Here is a 27,937-nt window from a genome sequence, read left to right as displayed (position 1 = left end):
GGATTGTATTATTTATAATATTTCATTTTAATAATCATAAAACATGTATGGACTTGTCACTTTCTCTTCAACAGGCAATTGGAACACTATAGGGAAATAATGTTTATAATGAACTATGTCACATGAAATCAAACCTGATTCATAAAACTTATAATAACTCACGGTATATAGAAGAAGACGGTAGATGTCACATGCATGTTTGTCCTGATTTTTCGGTGTCGCTGACGTCATTTTATATACAATCATCTGGTTTTAACAAATAAGTTTTATAAATTGCCAATAGGTGTTAAAAACCTCGGTCGGTGGCGATGACATAATCTAGCTGGCTGGCCACTGTGCACACATTTCTTGACCCCTACCGTTTTCATCTAAATACCATGTAATAACTTACCCACAAAACAAGAGGAGCTTATTTTAATTCCTTCAGAGAGCATGTAGATAGTGGGTATAAAGTAGGTATTTTATTATTATAAACCATCATAAATGATCAAGTTTATATCATGCATTTTGTTTTGATCTGTACAGTACTTTCTTTCAACAATATTGAATACATTAACACATACCAAAAGGTTTTTCTTTCCCTTAGAGTAGATCTCGCATTCAAAAATTACATTTTATGAATTTAAAATCATTTTCATTCACTATTGGTCTATCTCTGCCAATGTAAACAAGAAATAGGAAACCCTGACGTAGTTCATATTTTGACCACCAGATACTGCATAAGTCGAATCCTCAGCCAAGGTCTATAAATACAGGTCATGACACAGTCCCATGATGCTTTGCAAAATCGACATTATGTGGGGTCTTTATGGCGGTACATTTGAAATATTCCAAACTGCTCACCAATTTTCAAATTTATCAGCTGTTATCATTGTAGATTGAACAACATTATGTGTTATATTGTTCAAGGATTATTGCTTAGCTTTGAATTGTAAAATAAATTCTTCCCACATTTTAGATTGGGAACTCTTTTTGAGGTTTGCCTTTTGTCCCAATTCCTTATGAATCATAACAAGTTACAAGAATAAGAACAATATTTTTAATAATAAGAAAATGAATTATTAGTAGATAGAAAAGGGGGAGTCTGGTGCACAAGTGCACCAGACTCCCCCTTTACCTCAAGGTCATCCAGGTCAACCACCTTAACCTCAAGGTCATCCAGGTCAACCACCTTAACCTCAAGGTCATCCAGGTCAACCACCTTAACCTCAAGGTCATCTAGGTCAACCACACCCACCTCAAGGTCATCTAGGTCAACCACACCCCCTCAAGGTCATCTAGGTCAACCACACCCACCTCAAGGTCATCCAGGTTAACCACCTTAACCTCAAGGTCATCCAGGTTAACCACCTTAACCTCAAGGTCATCCAGGTCAACCACCCTAACCTCAAGGTCACCAAAAAAAAAAAAAAAAATTAAAAAAAAAATTAAAAAAAAATTAAAAAAAAAAATTAAAAAAAAAAAAATGAAAAAAAAAATTTGAAAAAAAAAATTTAAAAAAAATAAAAATAAAAAATGAAAAAAATTAAAAAAAAAAATTAAAAATTAAAAACACATAAAATCAGAAATAAATGGAAAAAAAAAGTATTGAGTTCTCAGGAAATTGACATAGATAATTTGCATCGCATATCCTGTTTCAATTGTGATAAGAGTGAAAGGAATAAACACTTCATAATAGAACAAATTCACATCTGGACTAAGAATAGAGTTCGCGGGAAATGATTTACACCACATATATCCTGCTTTCATTTTTATTAGATGGAAAGGATATGCGGTCAAGAAGTGGAGCAATTTCTAGAACAGGAAACCATAAACAGCTTCACTCACAAACTAAATAAATGGGAAAAGAGGGAAAAAAGGGAAAAAAAAGAAAAAAAAATTGGACATTGTGTCTTATGCAGTCATGCCACCAGTACGTGGGTGATTTTCGTATAGTAATGAGATCACACCAGATGAATATGTCCATGGTAGACCTACTAGATCAAGATGTCCATGGGAGACTCTAGATCAACATGGCCATGCTGCTCTAAAGATCAAAATGGTATTGAAGATAGATATTTTCAACGACTCCCACTCCATGTTCAGACATGACATATGAACATTCTCAATGACCCTCACTCCTCCTGTCATATGGACCATCATGTCTGTATGGTATAATTGGGTCGTCCACCCAGTGGTCAGTCAGTCAGTTCAATTACTGATCAGTTACTGATCAATCACTGTTCAGTCACTGTTCAGTTACTGTTCAGTCACTGTTCAACTGTTCAGTTACTGTTCAGTCACTGTTCAGTTACTGTTCAGTCACTGTTCAACTGTTCAGTCACTGTTCAGTTACTGTTCAGTCATTGAACAGTGACTGATCAGTAATTGAACTGACTGACTGACCACTGGTGGGCGTGGTCATTGGTCATATGACCGGGGAGGTGGAGTGGGGTCATTGAAACAGCCTTCATTGAAAGCATAACAAGATGATTTCTTACCTATATGAACAGTGACTGATCAGTAATTGAACTGACTGACTGACCACTGGTGGGCGTGGTCATTGGTCATATGACCGGGGAGGTGGAGTGGGGTCGTTGAAACAGCCTTCATTGAAAGCATAACAAGATGATTTCTTACCTATATGAATATGGTTGGGGAACGAGCTGTGGAGGGATCTCTCTCCAAACGAGTCCACTGCTCATACAATCTGCACACATGTCTTCACCCTACATTCACATTGCAGGACTTTTTGGAAGCGGTTGTTGCAAGGTCAGTCAAGGTCTGTGCACCGTACTGTGAAGAACAAGCATCCATTGTTATTACTACTCCAGTGAGTACTGCAGCTGTTACAACAACTCTTGCTGCTAGCATCACAACTACTCAAGCTAGTACTACTCCAACTAGTACTGCTGCTACTACAACTCCTAACACTGTGCCAGATCTAGTAACAACATCAGCCTGCAGTGGAGCAAGCAGATATGTGTGAGTGTGGAGACTGTCTACTAGTAACCAGCAACCAATGGATTGTGCAACCATTTCTGAAGTTTGGAGATAAGGACCTGCCTGAACCGTTTGGAACGGCTCAAAACTTCTTGAAGACATTGACATACATCTTCCACGACGCTGAAGTATCAAGCTGCACCGATCTATATGAGGGAGCAGTCATCTTGAAATTCATGTTCGGCAGAGGATTTTGTGAAATAAGCAATCGACTAGGAGATTTGTATCACTACATAGTTCTTCATATATTGGACTGAAATATTATCTTTGTGCACTATATTTATATATTTTCATGCATACACTGTTAATAAACATTTAGTAATACCACAATTGTTACACATTTTATTCCATACAACCTTCAACTTCTAGAGTAAGCATAAGGTGTGAGATAAAGCATAAATTACATCCTATACTGTTAGTCATCCAATACAATAGGAATCATCCTACTCTGATAAACTTATCTTTATGCAGGAAGTTGGTTAATCATGACTTCCACCAACATCATGGTCTGATGAACTTGTTGGCTATATAAATGCTTATTAACAAATTCATATCACCATTATGGATAAGACAGCGATAGCGCGAGAGCTGCACAGACAAGCTTGTCGGAATTTTCCGACAAGAAAGGTTATAGTCAAAGGTCTTGACGATCTCTATCAGGCTGACCTTGTTGAGATGATACCGTATGCTCGACATAACAAAGGTTACAAGTACATTATTACAATCATAAATTGTCTCAGTAAGCATGCATTTGCTATACCAATAGAAAATAAGTCGGCTGATGAAGTGGTTAAGGCAATGCAACCTATATTTGAAAAACATCTAATGAAAAATCTACAGACCGATGATGGTAAAGAGTGGTTCAATACAATATTCCAACAACTTGTGAAACAGTATAATGTGAATCATTACTCAACTAGATCAAATAAGAAGGCATCTATAGTGGAACGCTTTTTTTTTTTTTAATTTTTTTTTTTAATTTTTTTTTTAATTTTTTTTTTAATTTTTTTTTTTAATTTTTTTTTTCAATTTTTTTTTTTAATTTTTTTTTTTTTTTGTGACCTTGAGGTTAGGGTGGTTGACCTGGATGACCTTGAGGTTAAGGTGGTTGACCTGGATGACCTTGAGGTTAAGGTGGTTAACCTGGATGACCTTGAGGTGGGTGTGGTTGACCTAGATGACCTTGAGGTGGGTGTGGTTGACCTAGATGACCTTGAGGTTAAGGTGGTTGACCTGGATGACCTTGAGGTTAAGGTGGTTGACCTGGATGACCTTGAGGTTAAGGTGGTTAACCTGGATGACCTTGAGGTCAAGGTGGTTGACCTGGATGACCTTGAGGTAAAGGGGGAGTCTGGTGCACTTGTGCACCAGACTCCCCCTTTTCTATCTACTATTATTGAATAATTATTTTATTATTGAAATTCCATTATTAGAAAATCGAAAACCTGAATTTACATATTATCTGAACCAGAATATTGTTTTTAAAAAGCATAATGCATGATTTTGTTATGAGCAGATTGGAATATTTCAAATGTACCGCCATAAAGACCCCACATAATGGCCGCTCCATAAGAAGCAACATGAGTGTCTTGACTTGTATTTATAGACCTTGCTTCAGCCAACTTCTGTTCCCCTATAAAAGGGATAACGCAAATTGACTACCTTCTCTGATCATATTATATCTGAGCTGATGAATATCTTAGTTTTGTTTCCCATACAGTTAGATACTAGAAGGAGATTTAAGAAAAATGATATATCATTAAATGATATTATGTTAAATTTAAATAATTTAAATTTGATTCCCTGAATATGATGGAACTCCACAATTTAAGAATATAACTAAAACTAATGATAACTTCTATAATGAATTCTTTCAATAGGACTATTTACTTTTCAGCCTTTTTAATATCACTACAAACTAAGAGGAATACTAGCTCAAAACTGCCAAAAAATGATAAAATAGGAATAGTCCATAAAAACTGACCATTTTTTTGGTGAGTGGCAGTTTTCATGGCAGGCGGAACTCCGGCGACTCATGCTATGAGCTTGTTCACATGACAGCGATTTACGCTCGGTTGTCACTCGATTGGCAAATCACTGGGTTTGCCAGTCTCATACACATGACCGCGATTCATGAGCAGTTTGCGCTCGGTTATGATAAATAATTACTGGGTACAACATTCAATTCAATTCAATTTATTTCACCAAAACACAAAAAAGTACAAAGATGTGACAATCAGAAAAAACAATAATTATTATTCAAAATATCTATATCATCTATCTGTTAAATACAGCTGGAGGTAAACTACTGGCATAAGTAAAACACTTGTTTGCCAGTAGGAGTAGAGACTTAGCTGTTTCTAAATCTTAAGCTAATAATTTAAAATGGAATCTTTCTATTCAAACAATGGTAAGTATATTTAAAATAAATGCTATTAATTGTGAATTAATCCTGACAATGATGAATAGTTTTAAAAGCTGAAAAAATTTTGAACTCATAAATTATTAAGATAGAAGTAATAGTTGTGAAGTATACACAGGTGCCGCAGGGCTCAATTCTGGGTCCTCTGCTTTTCTTGCTCATGATCAATGACATAGCTCTTTCTAGGGACAGAATGGTGGTGTGTTATGCGGATGACACCTCCCTCCTGGATGTTGGCAGGAGTCTGGATGATGTGAGCACACTAATGCGGGCGTCCATGGAGATGGCGGCTGACTGGTTCTCTGCAAACAGGTTTCTCCTAAATGCAGAAAAGACACAGACGATTGTTTTCAGCCTCAAGAATGGTAAGCAGCATGATTGTCCTCCAGTAAAGCTCCTGGGTTTTATGTTGGATAGGAGACTTTCCTGGGAGGAGCATATTCAAGGTGTCTGTTGCAGGCTGAGCAGGATCCTGTTCCTACTGAAGGGTCTGAAGAGGTGCGTTCCTGCAGCCTATCTACGCATGTGCTATTTTGCTTTCTTCCAGAGTGTGATGGCTTATGGTATCACACTTTGGAGCAGTTCCACCCATGTGAGGAGGGTCCTGCTTTTGCAGAAGAGGGCACTTAGAATCTTATGCAATGCTGAACACCTTGCCCATTGCCGCCCACTGTTTATACAAGAGGGTCTTCTAACTGTTTATGGCCTGTATATTTTCAGATCTGCTGTGAATGCATTTGGTGACCTGGAGGTCCAGCCTGTCAGGGGAGACTCCCATGAGTACGGCACTCGTAACAGATTAAGGCTGGATCTCCCATACTGCAGGTTGGGGAGGACACAATCCAGTTTGGTCTACCTGCCGGGAAAGATGATAAATAAGCTGCCCATTTCAGTGAGGAGTCTACCTGTGGCTGCCCTAAAGCGAAGGTTGAAGCACTTCCTGCAGGAGAATCATTTCTACTCACTTAACGAATTCTTTGAATGTGACAGTGCACTGGTGAGTGGATATTTTTGACTTTTTTGGCGCTGTGATGTCCGCTGCTGGTTATTTTTGCCTTTTTTGGCTTTTATGTTTTCTCCTGACTTGTCTCTTGTGAGCATGCCCTGCATGGTCACTTTATGGACAGAAAGTTTATTATTATTATTGCAGTTTTTTATATTTATTGGTACAAACTTAATAGGTACACTGATGAGCTCATTCAGGATGCAGTTTACAATCTTTAGAGCGATGTATACCAGCTGCTTACAAATAACCATTAAATTTGAATCATAAGTAACATATCTATGTAGATTGTATCTTGTTCTATGAGTTACATTGATTCTTGAAAATGAACATCTATGTTTATTAAAATATTTAAATATGCTAAGCACATAGAGTTGATGGATTGACATGACTCTCAATTCACTAAATGCAATTATTGAAGGGAACAATATGGGCTTATTTAATATGGTTTTTATGATCATTTTCTGTATAATGAATAGTGGTAACAAAAGAGTGTCATAAGTACCTCCCCAAACCGCCAAGCCATAATTTAAATAGAGATTGTACAATTGCAAAATAGAGCATTCTCAACTTTGATAAATCAAGTATCGACCTCAACTTATAAAAAATTTAGGAGACAAACCTTATTTTATGGCATAAACCTTAGTTTAGTACAACATCTATGTAGGTACTCAATCTTAATATCTTAATCTATGTACTTAATCACTAACCATATATTACTGCTCTGATCGAAACCGCTTGGTTGACTGAAGACATGTGTATTGTGTACGCCCTCATGCCTGCTCTAGTAACATTGAGCGTCTTCAGGGATACACTGCTCCAATGACTCGAGTGACTCGAGCTAGGTGACCCGCGTTTCATGGGAGCTTTTGACAGTTCATCACCCGGTCGCCATCTTTGATTTTTCTAGCCCGGGTCAGGAATCGTGACCCGACCAAATAGTACGGGCTACGAAGTTCTAGCTCGAGTCACCCGGAATCGGAGCGCTCCTATTGGTTGAAAGTTTCGCGTCGTCTGCTCTGGTCTGCAGTCAAGTAAACAACACAACTAAATGCAAATATGGAGGATTATTACGAATACAAACATGAGTTTGTTTTTGAAGGCATATTTTATAAAATAATTGGGAAGAAGGAAATTTACACATTATTGGCTGGTAAGTTTATTAATTGCATTTTTGACAATATTATTAGTTTAGTATAACTATTATATTAAAATATATTTGTGCTCATGACGTGATCTACGGTATCCAAAACTGTTACAGTAGGCTTTTTAGTGTTCATCAAGGAAATTGTGAATAATAAAATAAATAATATAATATTTTGTTAATATTATTCTGTGTGGTCATGAAAGTTATTGATCCATTTAAATAGCATTGAAATATTTACTTTTGATTTTGGCTACTTCTGTTTCTTCTTAGATTTTTATAGCTGTTTAACCTCAATACCTATTCGTATTTTGTTTATGGCATAATTTATTAAAATATAAATAGAATTTCATTATCAAATTTCAGAATACTTAATCGGCTAAACATAAACTTAAACCTAATAAACTTCACTCATTTTCATTCATTAAAAAGTTTGATATTCTATGGAATAGGCCTATGCATTATAAAGATTATAAAAATTATTTCTTGCTTTCTATAAGAATAATTTTATTTGCTATGCAGGTCCTCTGCATTTCATAAAGATTGATTTTAATTTAAATTTAATAGCTCAAGTACTGAAACTTTATGATTTTTGTTTTACAGGCAGCTTGGACTTCTTCCAGTCCTATCTGAAACAAAACTAAGGCCACATCGAGATGGCTGGTTTAGCAGCAGGTAAGGCGCTTTCATGCAATCCTCTTATAATTAATTTCTATCACATACCGTAATAACGATTAGTGATAGTAGTCACATTGGTATAAATAATTTTACCATATTCTGCTGCTATTTTTTGTAGATACTGTGATAATTTACGCCAAGCTAAAAACTTGGAGCTTTTACATTAGAGTTGTCATTCAAAGTTTTTAAAACAAATTATGGCAATATGTTAAAATTACAGCAAAATTGCTTCCTCAACTTGTAAAAATCCCTCTATCTAACATGATTTTTGTTTTCCATACATTGTAAACACTGAGAAAGTTGCCAACAAAATTTTCCTTCATTACAAGTCCATGCAGACTATGCTTTCTTAGCGAAAATTTTGACAGCTCTTGTTGCTCTACATTGTTTGACAACAGCAAATTTTTAAAGATAATCAACAACTTTTTTATAGAAGAATCTGTGAAAACTTTGGTGTATAATATGCAGCTTTAAACCCATTGCATTTTGAAAACTTAATCCAAGCTACTCCACAATTGAAAGAATCTGTATTTTCGTCAATACTAAAGAAGATACAGAGAAACATAGAAGACTTACAGTATAGAGAAATCTCTAAAACTGTGAGACGAATAAAATGTTTATGAAAATTTGTAACCTTTAATTTTTCCTAGGATAGTCAGTATTTGATTAACATTGGTGCTGCTATCCTTTTGCCAGATTTTTTACAATGTTGAAATATGATCAATAATTGTTAATTATTAACAAAATTTTCAATCTAATTATGCAAGTGTATTATTTATTGAAAAGTAAATTCACTTGATGAGTACAATAAATTGATTGTTCTAAAGAAGAATGAACAATTACATAAGATATACTGGTATCAGCTATAAAAGGCAGATAATCGGCAAGGTTGTTCTTCTATATCACTCTACTGCCAATATAACGTGACCTCACTATAGACGCGTTTCTTCTATGTTATATGTGATTATAACATAATTTGAGCTACTCTTCCGGTGTAATTTAATCAAGCTTCTGTAAGATTTTGTAGCCAAGCTTGAAGTTTCCTTCAAAAGACAACTTCAAAAAAGTGGCACTGATACAGCCTGTTTGAGAGTGATTTATAACATATTGAAAATTAAGAACTACAATGTATTTTGCAAGCACCACTGTTTATAGACTGCACTACTTGTAATTATAACATAATGCTTAGTAGACCTACCTTATGGAAGTCAATCATGTTCACTACTTAATGATGTTTTAATATCATTGTTTTCTTTATGTTACAGAAGTCACCACAGAGGGTCATGTGTGGACTACTAATGCAACAAAAGTGAAATTTATTTGGGATTAAAAGTTAACAGACCGTTGTGCAACCCGGTGATAATCTTGTATTAAAGGAAGTTCTTATGTAGCAAGCACAAGTTATGAAGTTGGTAAAGGCTATTATTATTAATTACATCAGATGACTTTTGTTGCTGCAAGAGTGTCGACCATGTTCATCTACTGAAGCTGCAATGACATCCACTATCTCATAGAATGTTCTATGAGCAGTACTTTGAGAAAAATTATATCTGTCATCAGCAGCTAAGAATGTCTCTGGTTTGCTCAACATCCAAACTGTAAAAAGTATTTTCTCCTCAAGAGGTATTTTTATTTGTAGGCTGATTAATTCTCCTTCCTATAACTTCTAAGAGCATCTAAAAATGTTGATGTTAATCTTTGTAAAATTGGAATTTGATAAAAAACAAACAATCCACCAATTTTTGATTTGAAATACACCATGTTTGGTTTTTCGTATGGCCTATATCTTACAGTACCTCTATTATACGCTCATATGGCCCGCCGCAAAGTAGACCCACGCTAATCCACGAAAAGCAACCCACGCCGTGGAATGTTTTGTAAACCATTGCTATAGAATTATTCATAATCAATCAGCTGACAAGTGGATTATTCATTGCATGTATTACACAGATGTTTGGAGAAGCTTAGCAATGGTTTACAAAACATCCCTCGGCGTGGGTTGCTTTTCATGGATTAGCGTGGGACTACGTTGTGGCGGGTCTATAGTTGGGTCTAGTCAACTATGACCATCCTATTACTGAAGACGGGAACGATTTATCCAGGAATGCCTGGTCATTGGAAATAAATGATAATAATTTGAAATAGTCTACAGCACTGATTTCATTATAAAAAATGATATAGTCAATTTCGAATAAAATAACAAACCAGTTACTTGAGATGAGTAACAACTTGAGAGAAATGGTGCAACAACAGAAACTAGTCTCTCAAAATGTTTTTATAAAAATTTGGTTTAGAAAATGTAATGTTGGCTCTATTTCTAAACTCATTTTGGTTCTTTTAAAATGTCGAAAGTAAATCAGTTTTTCTTTCATTTTTATACAATTTAAAAGCAGCCAAAATATATTTTTAGGGAAAATGGTATTATTTTCATTCAATGAAGACTAGTGCAGTGCTCTCTTTGATGACGCCAAAAAATATAGTCCTATAATATATAATGATTATTAAACAAGAATCCAAAATCTACACCGCGACCCACTTGGTATGTTCTCAGTAGGTGACCTGAATAGAATAATGCTACATTAACCATGTTTACAAAATTTCAGTGGAAAGATTCTGATGATAATAGTATGGAATCTTTTATCTGCATGGTTTGCTAAGACATTCTAAAATGGCTTTTAAACTCACTCATATTATAATTTCATAATAACCCAAGTTGTGAGGTCTCGTATTAAACATTCCTGTTGGAATAATTCATTGAAAACCCTTAAAGGATTTCCCAATTCCTCCACAGCAACTGGCCCTACAATGTTTGGTGCATCATAATGATTATTATTATTGTTATTCTGTTCTTTGTCCAATTCTCCTAGAATAAACTCATTTATTACAGCATGAGCCATGTTTGTTTTGCAAAACAACTTACTTTTAGTGTCACACCAGTGTGTGTGTGTGTGTGTGTTTTATTTAAATATTCGCGCCATCCGAATATTCAAAAGTACGCGCCAAACAGCATCGACCGGTCGATGTCTGGTTGTCGTTCCATGGGATCACTAGTCTGCCCCGGGTCAGCCGCCATTTTGTTCGGCTCTGGGTCACTCGAGTCACTGACTCAAAAGTATCCATACTGTACATATACTGTGACAAGGTATTGCTGGGCGAATCACGCCCGTTATAACGTGTACCTCACTTTAGTAGGTTAGGTTGGCAGAAGATTAAGGATTGGTTGCTTTTATGGCACTGTTTCTAATTTGTCAAACACCTTTTCCTCCAGTTGTAACTTTGAGCTCGATGACTTTGTTTACATCTTGATTCTTGGTTGGGAGTTTTGAATGGGAAACAATATTATAAAATTACATCAATCGACTAGCCATTTCTGACTAGTCTAACACTTCTTCTTATTTAGTCATTTTCATCAATTAAAATTTGTGTTCTATTGAATCTTCATTTTTCTATCAACCGGAAAATTGCTAAAATGGCAGATTGTAAGTAATTATTGTAATAATATTTTACTGTATCAAAAATTTACCGTAAGTAGGCTAAGTTACGGTTCATCATTAGCCTACAGTTGAAAATGTGATTTATTATTTATTAATCATCTAGACCTACTTTATTCAATAAGTTGATTGCATTTCTGCAACAAACCATTTTTGTTACATATTAGGTACAGTATTGTAACAACCATTATAACTCAAACTATAAAAACGGCAATACTTTATTTGAGCCAGGTAATAATCTGTATTTAGGCTACCAATTTGCATTATACGGTTTTATTGATTTATTTTTTGTCATTTTCAGAATCTTTGAATAAATGCGTTAAATTGATGCATTAGTATATTGCTAACTCTAATAAGGTAGCTTATCAATAAGGAACCTTACTCAAAACTTTAATACAAAGTGGAAGAGTCAAGTTGAATCATCGTTCCGATTCCGATGTCATTAATTTAAGCTGTTCATACTTGATGTATTAATCAATTTTTTCTTGTATATGCCTAATAATTTAGTATTCAAATGCCTAATTCACTTTGCAACATTGCATACTCATACCACAACCAGTTTACCAATAATATATTTTTTTAATATAAAAACTCATATCGACAATAGGTAGCTGACAATACAAGCCCATTATTAAGTTGCTTAAATTTTATTTAGACGATCTATTCAAATAACTATAAGTAGCCTAATTGAAAATTTCTCAAGAACTTTGAATAGAATTTAGGTGAACTTAAATAAATAATCATCTACTTCTATAATAAGAAACTAATTTTTAAAAAACTCAGAGTACTCTAAAATATAAGTAACATTATTTAAAAATTCAACATGCTCTCTACAATAAAAGTAAAATTTTTCCATCAAAGGAAAATCTTATCAACTTACATTTATAAAAATATTTCGTTTTTGAACTATTTTTAACGAGACTACAGCCTAGTATTTTTTAATAATAGCTCTTAAAAACTCATACTAGAAATAGATAAGAATAAAAATATTTTTTGTAAATTAATCATATTATTAGGATGAAAAGTATAAATACTATATAAATAGGGGCAATTAGATTATCGAATTGTACGTATCTTAAACTTCAGTTTAAAGTGCAGGTGAAGAACAATAATTAAACACTTCAACAATAATTAAACCCGTAATTCCTCTGCTTCCCAGGTCCTAAGGAATGTTCACCGGAAAATAATGCAGACAATACATCTACAGAGATTGCGGAAGGTAAATGTTTTTAGAACTTTAATTGCTACCTTGGATGATATCGAAATAGAAAGTTTGTCTTTTGCTTTAAATTGATTGGATAGGCCTACTAAGTTAAATAGGTCTATACCAAATAACATCAGATTTCAATATTTAATTAAGAAAAGTAAAATTTCATGAAAATTGAAAACATCTCTTTGATGTGAAAAACACACAACTTATCGTTTTTTAAACCTGGCAATTATATTTATTCCTATTATACAATAAAGCTATTCACAGAGTTGAGAATCGGTCTATCTTCTATGAGCGTGGCATCAGAAATTTTGGCATCAGGGTGTTGAATTTTTTTTTAATTGAGTAGACTTTCCATGACAGGCGATCGCCGGTGGAATAAATAGAACATTCAAAACATTAACTGAGTTGGTTTGTTTTTTGTAGTTCTGCAGCTCATCACTCTCAGTCTCAGGGCATCCGGTAGGCCTATGGAGCAGTCTCAAACTGGCTCCACGAGGTCATCTATGTCTTTCTTTCTTAGTAAGTAAAGGGGAAAATTGAGCAGTTTCTCACGCAGGAGCCTACGGAATCTCCCAATCACTATCCCTATATATACTATAAAATATACTATTTTCAAAATTCTCATGGGGTAGCAATCATGCATACTATTTAGTTAGCCTGGGATAGGACAGGATATAGGTGGGAGTGATCACATTGGATGCGTATATGTGCAAGTTTATGCGTAGTCATGCATGACCAAGCGCAGATGAAAAAAATCTGGAAAGAACAATAGAAACACTCACACTTGCTGACTGCGTTCAGTGTGAGCAGCTACAGACTAGTCACAACGTGTTTCAATGGCTCTTTCAAGATGTTGTTTCTCGGCTCATGCAGGATTTGACATGCACTTGCACATACAGACGCAACCAATGATCATACCCTCATTTCGCCTCCTAGTGTTGTAAGTATGCAACTGGTCTCTCTCTTGGAAAATCTGAACTTCGCTACGTAAGAGAAGCAGTGAACGGTACTGATACTTGTTAATTTTTTAGTCATGTTACCCAGTTTTTAATTTTATCTATAAGAATGGAAATTCATTTGTAATTAAAATGTATAGTTGTTATCTACGAGGATTGTTTCAGAATTAGCTTATATTATTTTTTATGACTGCACATGGCAGGAAAAAACTAAAATTTTCAGGGTACAGTACTTTCTTTCAGGGTTGGTGATAGTGCTATAAAATTTTCATGCGGTTGTCATGATTCATTCAACGAGCAATCCAATATGGATCTAGCACACTCCTAACGCCGATTGAAAAATGTTGAGTGAAATCCGTTTATAATACTAATATTAGTTGGCCTTCACATGACCCCTTACACTTACATTCAACACGTTCCACTTAAGGCGCCAGCGCCAAGTGTCTGAATGCCGAGGCTGATAGCAGACTGCATATTATTGTAGAAGTTTTTATCATAGAAGTTTTTTATTGTAGTCTCAAGTGAAATTCTGTCACCATAGTGACATAAGTTTTTGGTTACAATAGGATAACAGGACTAAAAAATAACTTTGCTATATATCTATAAACTAAAGATGATAAAATTGCCAAATTCAGTAGACAATCAGATCATTTCTTATTAATTGATGTCTATATCATATATTTGATCGGTTGCCAGTTAAATTTTAACCGTGATTAAATGACAGAGAACCTTTTCAGAAAAGACTTTCATGAATGGGTCCTATATTATTTGGTTTCAATGCAATCTTGGTGAAACGAATGGATACAAATTATAGGTCATGCCCATGGCTCTCAAAACTGTTCTTGAGTGTCTCTTAATTAATAAATATGTATTCAATTTAAAAACAATGTTAATATTTATTCAATTCAAAAACTACTTCTATCTTATTATTTCAGGTAATGCTGAGCCATCAAGTGAAGAGAATCCCAACATTGAGTTGATAAATATAGATGAAAACATGACGGTAAGAAAAGTAATTTTCTGCTTCCAACAATCAATTCTCAACTAGAATATAGAATAGAATAGAAATAATGCTTTAATCTTCAAATTTGCAACATACAATGAATGAGAAAACACACATTTATACGGCTTGATTAAACAATCGTCAGCCGGAAAGTCGGTAAAACCCAATAATACTATTATTACATAAATCAAAGCTATGCAGAATGTTCTTTTAAATAGTGAAACAAAAACAGAAAAAACAACCTTAGAAACAAAATAAATCAATAATGTTGAATTCAATAAAGCGAATATTCCATAAATTAGTTTTAATAGTAACCTACATTCTAAACAAAATCCATTAATTTTATAAAAAGAAAGCTATACTTTTTATATTATGATAATAACTGTCAGCAGTTGGGAAATCATAACATAGAATTAATATTCCCTTTCATTTCGTCTTCCTATGATGTCCTCCTGAGAATATTCGAATAACCTATATTGTATTATATTATAACACGATACTTCTACCCAACTCAGATTCAATAAATAAGTTTCAATTTATTATACTAAGTTACCAGTTAAACTCCTGTGTAAGTAATCGCCTATATCGCCAGGCATCTCTACAGTAGGAGGCCAACCCTACCCAATCTCTTCCATTCATAAAAGAAACGAAATCATCCCTTGATAGCTCCCCAATTCCAAACCATTTTCTTCTCCATTCTCTTAAACAAGGACATCGAGCTATGAAATGATAAATATCCTCAATTTCTTTCAGATTACACATGGAGCAAACATAATTCCCATCAGCAACCCATGGCTTGTAGTTTAAATGGATCAGTTCACCCCTTGCTTTAAGTATCCACCTCATGACCCACATTTCATAATTATAATTTTTTATATAATTTTTGTCACCCAGTTCCAAATTGAGAGTTTTGTACCATGTGTGGAAACGCCCATCTTGAGCATCCCGCAAAAACAATTCCCTATGCATCTTGTTCAAACCTGTGATTATTCTTTTAAATGAGTCATCCCAATTAACTTCGTACTCATAATTTATACCAATTTGATTACTTAATTTCTTCCACTCTTTGAACCAGAAACATTTCTTTTGAATAACTTGTTGAGCCAGGAATTTAGGGAGCCTTTCATCTTTCATTTTCATAACTCTTAGAATATAATTGTAATGGAGTCTAAGACAATATTCGAATAGAGGTGTTAGTTGAGTTTCAATAAACAACATATAATTCGGTGTATTTATTGGAAGTGCAAAAATCTTCTTGATGAAAAGGCGCTGCAACTTTTCTACACTATCATATTGTCTAAAACCCCACACCTGTGCTCCGTAACACAAGATCGCCCTTGCACAAGCTTTGAACAACTTACATTTGGCTGAAAAATCTACACTACTACTATTTAAAATACCTTTCCATGCCACATTCAATGCTAACTTTGCCTTGTCTAATTTATCACTCACTTGAGCTTCAAAATTCAAGGTTGGAATTAGAACTACCCCCAGATATACCTGTTGACACACTCTATCTGCTCATTTTTATATGTCCATTTCTCGCTCCTAGCCATTTTTCCCCCGTTCCTAAAAACCATTACTTTTGACTTATCTAAATTAACTCTTAAATTCCACCTTTCACAGTAACGCTCTAAATTGTTTATCATGTACCGGAGTCCCACTGGCGAGTCCGAAATCAAAGCTATGTCATCGGCATACAATAAAACCCTAATCCTCTCACCACCTATTATTAATCCTCCCCCTAATTCATCATGTAAGTCATTCATAAATAGGGAAAAAAGCAACGGGCTCAACAAACAACCTTGCCTCAAGCCTGACTTCGTTTCAAAACGTTGGGAGAGACCCCCATTGGCAGTACACCATACACTAGAAGTTGTGCCTTCATTCAATGCCCTCAAAATATTCAATGTCCTTGTTGAGAAGCCTAAGAGACTAAGCTTATAAAATAGTGCATTCCTATCAATTGAGTCGAACGCGGCAGAGTAATCCACAAAAAAGCAATATAGTTTACCCCTTTTTTAAGCCAGCCGCAGACTAATGATGGATGTTAGGGCGAATATATCATCAATGGTCGAGTACCCCTTACGAAAGCCAGCCTGAAACTCGCTCAAGATTTTATCTTCCTCCACCCAGCAGTTGAGTCTATTAAGAATTAACCCTGCAAATATTTTGAAAAATGTTGATAAAAAACTAATGCCTCTGAAATTAGCTACTACATCGCACTCACCCTTCTTGAAAAGGGGAAAAATTATTGACGACTTAAAGCTATGTGGGACTCTACCTGATGTAAATATAGAATTGTAGACATTCAGCAATTTGTTTAGAAAGTTATCAGGTGCATTTTTATAATACTCGAATGGGATCTGATCTTCATCAGGCGCTTTATTATTTTTTACTAATTTTAAAAATCTACTCAGCTCTTCCCTACTAAAATCTCTATCTAATCTGTTGTCAACTATGTAAGGTTCAGCATAGAAATGAGGTAAAGCTAACATTTCGGGATTCAAGAGGTGTTGGAAATAGTTTACCCAGTCTTGAGGAGTTATGGCGTTATTTACAATATTGTTCCTTAATTTAAATTTATTCAGAGCTTGCCAAAAGTCCTTAGAGTTTTGTGCGGCAGAAATTGAATTTATTAGAGTCTTCTCATAGCTTTTACGTTTCTCGTAACATATTTTTTTAATTTATTTCTCTCATATAAGTACAATTTTCTAGTGCAATCATTATTGATACGGCGATACAAATTCAAAAGAGATAAAACCTTGCTTCTGGCTTTCCAACACTCATTATCAAACCAAGCTTGCTTTCGTTCAAAACTGATTGAACTTTGACCGTTTCCTAGAGCAAGACCCACTTCTCGAATACTTTCTGTGAGAGTTTGGCTTGCCTGATCGACATCATCACATTATTAACTCTACTAGCTATCTTATCTTTATATTTTTCTCCGATAACTTTATTCCAAGCCAATTTCGGCAGTAACGGTAAACATTGATACTTATCAACTGTTTTCTTACCTACATTCAATAAAACTTCGATAGGCAAATGGTCAGAAAAAGCCTGAGGAACTACTTTAAAATTAGCTACATTATTTAAATAATCTAAATTAATAGCTGCAATATCATTTACAGAATTGCCCATTGCTCCAACAAACGTCATTTCTCCTTCTAGATCGCCCTCCATCCCTCCATTTAATATAATAAATCCCAATTCTGTACACATATCTAAGTATCTACGCCCCCTACTGTTAACTATAGTATCTTTTGAATTTCTTCAACTACTTAACCCACTATACACAGTCCGACCTACATAACTAGACATCTTCTGTTCTTTACCGATTCGAACGTTTTTATCTCCTATCACTCATCTGAAGAAATCCCTCATCTGAGTTTTGCAGCAATACATTGTTCTTCTCTTGAAAATCTCTTTCCCAGTTATTACAGTTGATATATACAGGCAATACATTTAGGAAAACAGAATTATCTAATTTTATAACAATTGCTTTCATATTATCAATATTTTTAAAATTCAACTTATCTCTGAAATCTGAGGTTTTATTAATACCTAGTAACATACCCCCACTAGCACGACCATACTGAGAGCTTTTTTGCGCAAAACACCAGATCAGTTTAAAATCATTTAGATAATCACCTATACACTCTGCATCCTCCTCTATAATATGAGTTTCAGAAATGAAAATAATATCATAGTTTCTTAAAAAATCTCTAAAACCAAAATTTCTCACCTTCCCTTTTAGGCCACACACATTATAGTAGAGTAACTTTAGGCGATCATCTCTCTCTCTCTCTCACGGTCGATGACTGTTCGTTCACTTCGTAAATAATCTGTCGAGTAGTGGGAATTCCCTAGTTGACAGCTTCCTCCATACGACTCGATAGATAACTGCTCAAATCAACATGTAGCATTGCTTTCAGCTTCTCCATGCCGTCCTCCTTACCGGCCATCAACCTCATATCCGATGACCAATAGAAGTGAATTCCCTGAATTTTTAAGAAGTCAAAGCCAAGGTGTATATCAACGTCCGGGACTAACTTGGATAGTTCTTTTTTCAATGCCAAAAGTTTTCCTCTTTTGAACCTCACTTCACGAGCGTAGTCTCGGTGGACGACCATATTAGTGTTTTTTAATTTCTTCACATTATCAAAAATTTTATTAATGTCTTCATCTTTTGGGAGGTGCGCAATTACAGTTTTATTGTCTTTCCCCAGGAAATGAGCACGATTCACTAATATCTCATAACGTATTCCCAATACCTCAGAACAAAGTTTTTTAACTTTAGCTACGCAGTTTTCACCCTGTACACTCTGTATATTCTTGAAAATTAGATTATTTCTGCGAGAGCGACTTTCTAAATCGATTAGTTTTTGTTCACTTTTTTCACTTAATTTTTCTAAGTTCATAATTTTTTCTCTAAGACGTGAATTCTCATCCTCTAAAGCACTGACTCTGTCCGAAAGTATTTTTATATCGTCTTTCGTTGCCACGTTAGATAACTTATTATCCAGAATTTCACTGAACGAAGCCATTAATTGATCCAAAGACATTTCCCCTACCTTCCCTGCCATTGCTTCACTATTGGACTTCTTCACTATACTTTTTCCACCCGGTGATTCTCTAAGCGGTGAATTTACTATAGTGGAAATGAACAAAAAAGTGGACAGAGTGGCACTGGATTTCTTGTCACAAGAAAATGCTCCAGGAGTGTATTGGGGTTTGAACCAATAAATGATAGACTCTGCAAATTGAGAATTAAGGGACGTTATAGAAACATGACACTCATATCTGCATATGCTCCAACTGAGGATGCAGAAGTAGTAGTGAAAGAGGATTTCTATAGTGAGCTTTACAAGGCTATTGATGGAATACCGCGTTATGACATGACCCTCATCCTTGGAGACTTTAATGCAAAGGTGGGAAAAGAGGACTTTGTGAGGGGCATTGCTGGTCAGAATTCACTACACGACGAAACAAACGAAAATGGATTATTAATGGCGGAAATGGCTGCAGCGCACAATCTTCTTATCAAAAGTACGGCCTTTGATCATAAAAAAATACACAAGGGAACTTGGAGAGTGCCAGGAACTAATTTGATGAATCAGATTGATCATGTGATTGCTTCTGCACGGCATGCTTCATCGGTTATCGATGTTAGAGCTTGCCGAGGCCCTAACTGTGATTCTGATCATGTTCTCGTTAAAGCGGTTATAAGGGAAAGGCTGTCAAATGCACAAAGTAGACGTCCTCAGGAAAGAAAGAGGTGGGACTTGGAAAAACTCAAGGACCCTGATGTAGGTGACAGATACAGAAGGTCAATTGAGCAGGGATTGTGGGAGCTTGAGGTTGAAGATGATGAGGAGATGCAGGTTGAGGAGAGATGGAGATCTGTGAGAGAGATCATTGTGAGGACAGCGGAGCAGGTCATTGGGGAGAAAAGGAGGACAAGAAATGAATGGTTTGATCAAGAATGTTCGGATGCAGTTGAGGCGAAGAACCAGGCTAGGAAGCAACTGCTGCAGAGAGCGACTAGGCAGAAACAGGAAATATATGATCGGTTGAGGAGAGAGGCAAACAGGATATGTAAGTGGAAAAAGAGGGAGATGTGGAGGAGAAAGCTGGAATCGATCGAACAATTCAGTGAGCGAAATGAAATGAGAAATTTCTACAAAGAGACTGAATGGTTTAGGAAAGGTTACCGCCCACGCCTTAGTGGATGTAAAGACAAGACTGGTGCAATGCTGGATGAGGAAGTTGCAGTGGCAGCAAGGTGGACAGAACATTTCCAAGAACTACTCAACAGAGAGAGAAATGATCAAGATATAATAATGGAAAGGTTTCAGTATCAAAATGCTGAGCCAGATATACAGGCACCAGTACTGGGAGATGTTGAGAGTGCAATTAAGGGAATGAAAAATCACAGAGCCCCTGGTGAAGATGGAGTGACCAGTGAATTATTAAAGAATGCTGGAAGAGCATTAACTAAAGAGCTTCATGCAATAATTGTGAAAATATGGAATGAGGAAAAACTGCCAGAAAGCTGGAAGGTAGGTGTGATATGCCCAATTTATAAAAAAGGAGATAAAATGAATTGTGCTAATTACAGAGGAATAACCCTACTTAATATGGCATATAAGGTTTTCTCAAATCTCCTACTGCAGAAATTGAGTATTTACTCAGAGGAAATTGTAGGGGAGTATCAGTGTGGCTTCCGAAAGCAAAGAGGAACCGTGGACCAACTCTTTGTTATAAGGCAGATGATGGAAAAAGCATATGAACATTCTATCGAACTACACATGCTCTTTGTGGATTTCCGTGAGGCATTTGATAGTGTGAACAGAGATAGCCTCTACAGTTACATGGAGCAAAAACGAGTACCCAAGAAGCTTGTGAGGTTGGTGCAAATGACATTGGATGATGCTAGAGCCAGAGTACTTGTGGAGGGTAGATGCGGGTCAAAGTTCAGACTGTCAAGAGGAGTGCGGCAGGGAGATGCTCTATCAGCAACTCTCTTTAATATTGCCATTCAAAAGGTACTGGAAAGTGTGACCAACACAGGTTGCATTGTTCACAAATCTAGACAAATCTGTGCATATGCCGACGATGTTGTACTCATTGCCAGAAACGAAAGGGAGCTGAAAGGTATGTTCGAGGAGCTCCTGATGGCAGGGAAGGAGATGGGCCTGGATGTAAATGCAGAAAAAACTAAGCATATGATAATAACAAGAAATAATGCTGCTCGAAGAGTAAATGTCTTTGAAGCTGGAGAATGGTCCTTTAAAAGCATACAGCATTTCTCATACCTGGGTGTTGACGTGAATAGTGCCAATAAAGTGAGTGACGAGATAAGACAGAGATTGATAGCTGGAAATCGTGCCTACTTTTCGAATATTAAATTGATTACCTCTCGTTCACTATCTAGAGCAACCAAGCTCAAAATTTACAAGACACTGGTAAGACCAATAATCACATACGGTTCAGAAACCTGGAATTTAACTGCAGTTGATACCACCAAACTGAGAGTTTTCGAAAGGAAGATTATTAGGCGCATATATGGAGGCATCAATGACAATGGAGTCTGGAGGAGACGGTCAAATGATGAAATAAATGGAATCCTAAAGGGTGAGGATGTGGTACGATTCATCAAATCGCAAAGATTGCGCTGGGCTGGTCATGTTGAGAGAATGGCGGACCAACGAATGCCAAAAGCAATGTATAAGGCCAGGATGGAGGGTAGAAGAAGACAAGGGAGGCCACGCAATCGATGGAGTGATGAAGTGGAGGATGATCTCCGGAGAATGGGAGTTGTGGCATGGAGACGAAAGGCATGTGACCGTGATGTGTGGAGGGCTCTAGTGCGAGAGGCTAAAGCTCACATCGAGCTGTAATGCCAGAAGAAGAAGAAGATTCTCTAAGCCGCTTTATATTCGAAGAATCGGAAACATTCATTAGCAAAAAGAATAGAACAAACTTCACGAACAAACAATACTTTCCACAGTACACAGTATTAAAAGCGAATACTATATTTCCGATAACGGAGCACTGCAGAAACGTCTGCCTCGTCCGTGTCTCAACTCCGACTCCTCAATTCTCAACTATCCGCTATTTTAATACCAGAGAGATCAGACTAGTTAACTTTCTCTCTCACTTTGAAAAAAAAAACATTTTTGCCACCTAGCTAATTTTTTGGTTTGAACTAGACATTTTTTCCTATTATTTCATAAAAAAAGTTTACCAACTAACAATTCGGTCCTTAGAGCGGAATGTCATTCTGTGAGCTCTAAGCTTTGTAAATCATTTTTGACATTTGGATTATTAGATTTCCAAGATAAATTTTCTCCAATAATATTAGTTTTGTTATAACTTTGACTCACAATGAAATTCCGTTTTTCAAGGAACTGGATTTGAATCATCAAAGAATCCCGGCCATTTCTTCCATCACATCGCTTCATATGGCAAAATCGTTGGAACGATTGTACCTTAGGTGGAATCTCATTAAAAAGATTGATTATTTGGATCCTATGGTTCAGTTGAAGGAAGTTGAGTTGTACGACAATCAAATTACAGTAATTGAAAACCTGGATACGCTGGTCAATCTCGAGTAAGTTTTTTATTTAACACCGTAATTTTTTATTGATCATTCTGTTACCCTTACAAAGTTTCATGGGGTTTTGTAATATCTGAACTTCATAATAATAATATATGTATGCTCATATCAGAGTTAGAGGGGTTTAAAAGATTATCCTTGATATTTCTATAGCCCACTACAGTAATATTTTCCAACGTATAAGGCACATGCTCATCTAAAAATATTTTGATTGATCTTTCAATGACTATCTATCAAAGCTTAAATCAACTAATAAATAGTAATAGGCTAGATAATAGGCTTGTTGTAGAATTAAATTTTGATATTGTTGAAATTATATAATAATATTAGGTATTTAAAACGACGTGTACGGTAGGCCTATTTTTGTGAGGAGGGCTCATAACATTTTTCTTATGAATAGGAATTTATTAAATGTATGTATTTATGCTTCTTATTTGTAGATTGAAAAGCATATACATATGATAAAATTCAGTGGGAAAAAATTTATTCAATTGTTGAACAACAATTGAAAACGTGAAAGCCCCCACGAAATAATCTATAGTGAGGTCCACGTTATAATGGCAGTGTTTGATTTGCAATGGTATTGCTATCCTTGTCTATCATTCAACAAAGCGGATAGCACTATCTCTTTCTCGCTTTACTGTGTTGCCAGATCGTCTTCTAACAATATAATATATAGAATTAATAATTAATTAACAAAATATTTCATCTTAATTATGAAAATTCATCATGAAATTATTGAAAATATAATTTCTTGCTTAATAAAATATAATTGATTATTAAACGAGAATTAACAGTTAATTTTTCATCAATAAACCTGTATCAGCTACCGTCTATAGAAGGCATTGACAAGACAGAGGATCGGTAACGTTGTTCTCTTATCTTTCTCCACTGCCATTATAATGTGGACCTCGCTATAGCAAGATTATTATTTGTCGTTCACTTCTATTTGCAGGATATTGGATCTGTCTTTTAATCGGATAAAAGAAATAAGAGGACTGGATAATCTCAAAAATCTTGAAAAGTTGTTTCTTGTCTCTAACAAAATAACAAAAATTGAGAATGTCGATCACCTCAAAAAACTAAAAATGTTGGAACTTGGTGACAACAAAATAAGGGTAAATAAATTATATCATACTCAAAACCTCATTAGTTCATGTTAAACGTGTTTGTCCCAAAACCTCATGTCAAGCATTTCATTTTACAGTACAGTTAAGAATCAGTTTTATTTCATTTATTACACAGATTCCAGTTCTTGGCTTCTGCATTGAATCTTATCAAAATTGTGAAAATTCATATATTTGAACTTATGTTCCTCAACAGTATTTCTATTCCAATGAACTTATCTCTACGTATGTAGTTGATAAGACGTTGAAAACGTGACTTTTTGATCATACTACTGAAACTGCCTTGAAGCAGCCTTTATGTGGTCGGATTGATCAAATCAATATTCATTTAATCATCAAAGCGTTCTTATTGTTTCTATTTATGATAAGAATTTAATAATAATTTTACTGTATTCAAAATGAATTCGTATTTGTTAACTACTTTGTTGAATATATTACGAATATCGTGCCCTCTATAAATATCAATCCTAGAAAATACAGTTTTCCGGATCCACAATTTGCATTTTTTATGTCTCTCAATTTTTATTTTCATCAATAATCCATTATTTTCAGACAATTGAAAATCTAAGCGGACTAGAGAACCTTGACTCACTGTTTCTGCATCAAAATAAACATATCTGTAAAAAGTGGAGTTTCCATACTCGGTGTGTGGCTACCTCAAAATAGCATCACTATTATGTCTAAAAACACATGTAAAAGTCAGTTTACACTTAAGTCATCTGCAGTATTGTTTTGTGTACGATAATGTAAGCATGTCGTTTTGTTAAGAACAATGAGTGTTCCTTCTTGAACAGTATTTTACCAGTATTCAACACCTCCCGATTTTGTCTGTGGGGTCATCTCAAAGGATTTAATAAATAGGGCTTATACTGTGAATAAACTGAAAATGAACATTACAACGAGGATTAGATACTAGTTTAGGATTTATAAGCATAGTGTGGTGAAACAAATTTTTGGGTGTAATCAACAAAGCATACATTTTGAACATTTTTGGATTTATAAGCATAGTGTGGTGAAACAAATTTTTGGGTGTAATCAACAAGGCATACATTTTGAACTTAATGCTATGATTTTTTTAAACTTAATAAACTCTTAGATTTTTTGTTAAGTAATTTAGATTTATTGAGATGTTATGTAAAATATGTAATATAAAAACAAATAGTAGAAAAGAAACGATCTTCTTGATAACACTTAAATTAAAATTATCTATGAGTATTTATCATATAAAAGGAAGTGAGGAGCATGACGTAGTTGACGAAAATATGCACAATGTTGCTCATTAATTAATTACAGTGTTTTATTCACTTTAGGGCAACCGAATCACTAAAATCGAAAATCTTGAAAATCTTGTAGAATTGGAACAACTCTACATTTCAGAAAACGGATTGACTGAAATCGAAGGACTTGAAAATAACAAACTGATATCAACTTTGGACCTGGCTTCAAATAAAATAACAGTCATTAAGAATGTCAGCCATCTAGAAGATTTGGAGGAATTCTGGGTATGAACTTTTCTATTAGTCATTTTATAAGCAGGCTTTGGTGATAATTTAATATTTTTTCTATTTCTCTTATAACCCTAACTCTCCAACTAAAGTTATGAGGAAATTTCAGATTGAACCTTTTCAATATATTTTGATTCCTCCTTAAGAGATAGATAACTGAAACCTGAAAACAATAACAACTCTTATCCCATTCTCTTTTCAACATGTTTACACAATTGCCAAAATATTTCCTGAAATGAATCGACCTACCTTTTAGTATTCATAGATAGGCTGCTTTTTATTTTATCCATATTGAATATTATATGATAAACGAAAAGACCACATTCTCTGAGAATATTTTCCGCTAACATGGAAATATTTTGTAAATAGTAGAGGTAGTCTACCAATATCAGAATTGAGAGAAAATTTAAATAATGCTCACTGTATTGTGTTTAATCTATTGGAAGTTATCAATTTCTCTTAATTTTAAATTAGCAGTAAGTTAATAAGTTTTGGAAGTAGTAATTTTGTCAATACTACCAAATTTCCCCAAAGTTCATTCATCACAATTTATTCTTATATTAACATCACGACCAAGCTTTTTATATTAACGGATTAAAACGCTTCTTTACCATCTGGCAACTATTATTTACGAATAAACACTTCGCCAAACAACAGGCAGAAGAAGCTTGAGTTGGTTAGTTTTACAAGCTTGGCGAATTCTCTTTATATCGTAGTATTCTTCAATAAATATCGAACCAATATTGTAATTAAACAAATATATTTTATAAAAGTATTTTGTGTATCTGAATTCTCTGTGATTGTTATCTAATTTGTGTCTTATGAAAATCACAAATATAATTTTGAAACGTTCACTCTCCAAACCCTTGTCTTGAATTCTTTCTAGCTGAATGACAACAACGTATCCGATTGGAGTTGCATCGATAACTTGGCTCAGAATAAGAAATTGTCAACTGTCTATTTGGAGCACAATCCTGTCTATAAAGATGCCAACTACAGGCGAAAAATCAAATTGGCGATTCCATGGATCACACAAATTGACGCTACTCTGGCTCGGTAAGTCTCATCTAAAAATATCCCAAAATACACTATTAATGATGATTTTCGGCAAGCGGTTTGATTAAACACGGTTTTCTTCGTGTATAATTCAAAGTTATAGTGAGTTATAAAAGAGAATTACAACTTTATTCAATTTTCAATAAAAAATTGTCTGATTCTTGTTTGTACGGTAAATCGTGTACACTCATTGGTCCTACTCACTAGATGTATTCTACATTTCTGTTGCTTTATATTTATATTGTACTAATCACTTCAAATAGCTACTCAAATGTGAAATGAAAGCTTCTATTCTTATTCAATCTAACGAGGGGACATTTTTCAGGTAATCAAGCGATATGACCTGGTTGGGACATATGGACGACTTGGATGCAAACAATCATTACCATGCTTAGATAAAAAGTTCTAGTAGTAGCCAAAATTGTATTATAAGACTCATCCAGTGATCACCTAAAAATTTTTAATTTCCCAAAATTTTTCAATAAATTTTTCCACTTATTTGATACAATTGTTTATCTAAGTTACGCAATTAAGTCAATTTTTAATTGTTTGATAAATTAACAACTATATTGATATCATTGTATTGATCAGTATATTTTATAAATATTGTTGAATCCAGACTCACTTTTTCCACTTCATATTATTATTATACTTTATTACTTTTAAAAATTGTAATTTCAATGTTGAGAGTTATATTTAAAAGGGAGGTACATTCCTCATCATCGATGTTTAAAAGACGGGTTCTAATATCACAGTAATGACTGGCATATTTTTTTATAAAATGAGATTGCCTCTAAATGTAGGACACCAATTATTATGTAATAATTGAAACTATAATATTTATGGGTTATTTCCAAGTGTTACTTATATAAATATTATGCAAGCTATGATTGAACAAACCTAACCGACCAAAGAACCATTCATAATTGTATGATAATTGTGATTTTCATAAGAAAATAATTGTTATCAGGCTAACCCATTTAAAAGAATAAATGGAATTCCATTCACTCAGAATTTTGCATAGTTTGAATTTGATTCCTTGTAGTTTTTGTGAGAGTCTCTTTTGCATCAATATGGTGCGATGGTATATTTATTGCAGTGTGAACAAAATTGTATGATCTGGTGGCTGAACAACAATTCTATATCTTGAAAGCTCTCCATCCTCTTTCTCTATTATCCATATCTTTCTCAGCAATAATACTGCACAAGAATGACCAAAATATTTTATAGAATAT

The 27,937-nt window shown here is 34.7% G+C and overlaps 2 protein-coding genes and 1 long non-coding RNA gene across 3 annotated transcripts; all 3 read left to right on the top strand.

Annotated features, from left to right (window-relative positions):
• The first annotated feature begins 5,531 nt into the window (after positions 1-5,531).
• LOC120354283 lies at positions 5,532-7,010 on the top strand. The gene is made up of 2 exons (XM_039441191.1): positions 5,532-5,902; positions 6,125-7,010. Exons 1-2 carry the CDS (start codon positions 5,565-5,567, stop codon positions 6,417-6,419), a joined length of 633 nt encoding a protein of 210 aa, XP_039297125.1. The 5' UTR covers positions 5,532-5,564; the 3' UTR covers positions 6,420-7,010.
• A 1,006-nt stretch (positions 7,011-8,016) lies between these two features.
• LOC120354280 lies at positions 8,017-9,788 on the top strand. The gene is made up of 2 exons (XR_005572931.1): positions 8,017-8,226; positions 9,495-9,788. It is a non-coding gene; the product is annotated as an uncharacterized LOC120354280 (long non-coding RNA).
• Positions 9,789-11,462: 1,674 nt separating this feature from the next.
• On the top strand, positions 11,463-26,706 carry LOC111053756 (protein phosphatase 1 regulatory subunit 7). Its single transcript, XM_039441178.1, has 9 exons — positions 11,463-11,708; positions 12,880-12,939; positions 14,825-14,892; positions 22,803-23,008; positions 23,970-24,132; positions 24,694-24,754; positions 25,223-25,275; positions 25,452-25,643; positions 26,533-26,706. Exons 1-9 carry the CDS (start codon positions 11,699-11,701, stop codon positions 26,704-26,706), a joined length of 987 nt encoding a protein of 328 aa, XP_039297112.1. The 5' UTR covers positions 11,463-11,698.
• Positions 26,707-27,937: the final 1,231 nt, after the last annotated feature.

This window comes from Nilaparvata lugens, chromosome 1 (assembly GCF_014356525.2).
Source record: "Nilaparvata lugens isolate BPH chromosome 1, ASM1435652v1, whole genome shotgun sequence".
NCBI classification, from domain to species: Eukaryota; Metazoa; Arthropoda; class Insecta; order Hemiptera; family Delphacidae; genus Nilaparvata; species Nilaparvata lugens.
This window is presented reverse-complemented; position numbering and strand designations above follow the sequence as displayed.

Coding starts and splice junctions, on each gene's coding strand:
- LOC120354283 (XM_039441191.1), top strand. CDS start 5,565: ATGATCAATGACATAGCTCTTTCTAGGGACAGAATGGTGGTGTGTTAT. Junction 5,903..6,124: donor CTACTGAAGGGTCTGAAGAG/GTGCGTTCCTGC, acceptor GTATATTTTCAG/ATCTGCTGTGAATGCATTTG.
- LOC111053756 (XM_039441178.1), top strand. Junction 14,893..22,802: donor ATATAGATGAAAACATGACG/GTAAGAAAAGTA, acceptor CCGTTTTTCAAG/GAACTGGATTTGAATCATCA. Junction 25,644..26,532: donor AAGATTTGGAGGAATTCTGG/GTATGAACTTTT, acceptor AATTCTTTCTAG/CTGAATGACAACAACGTATC.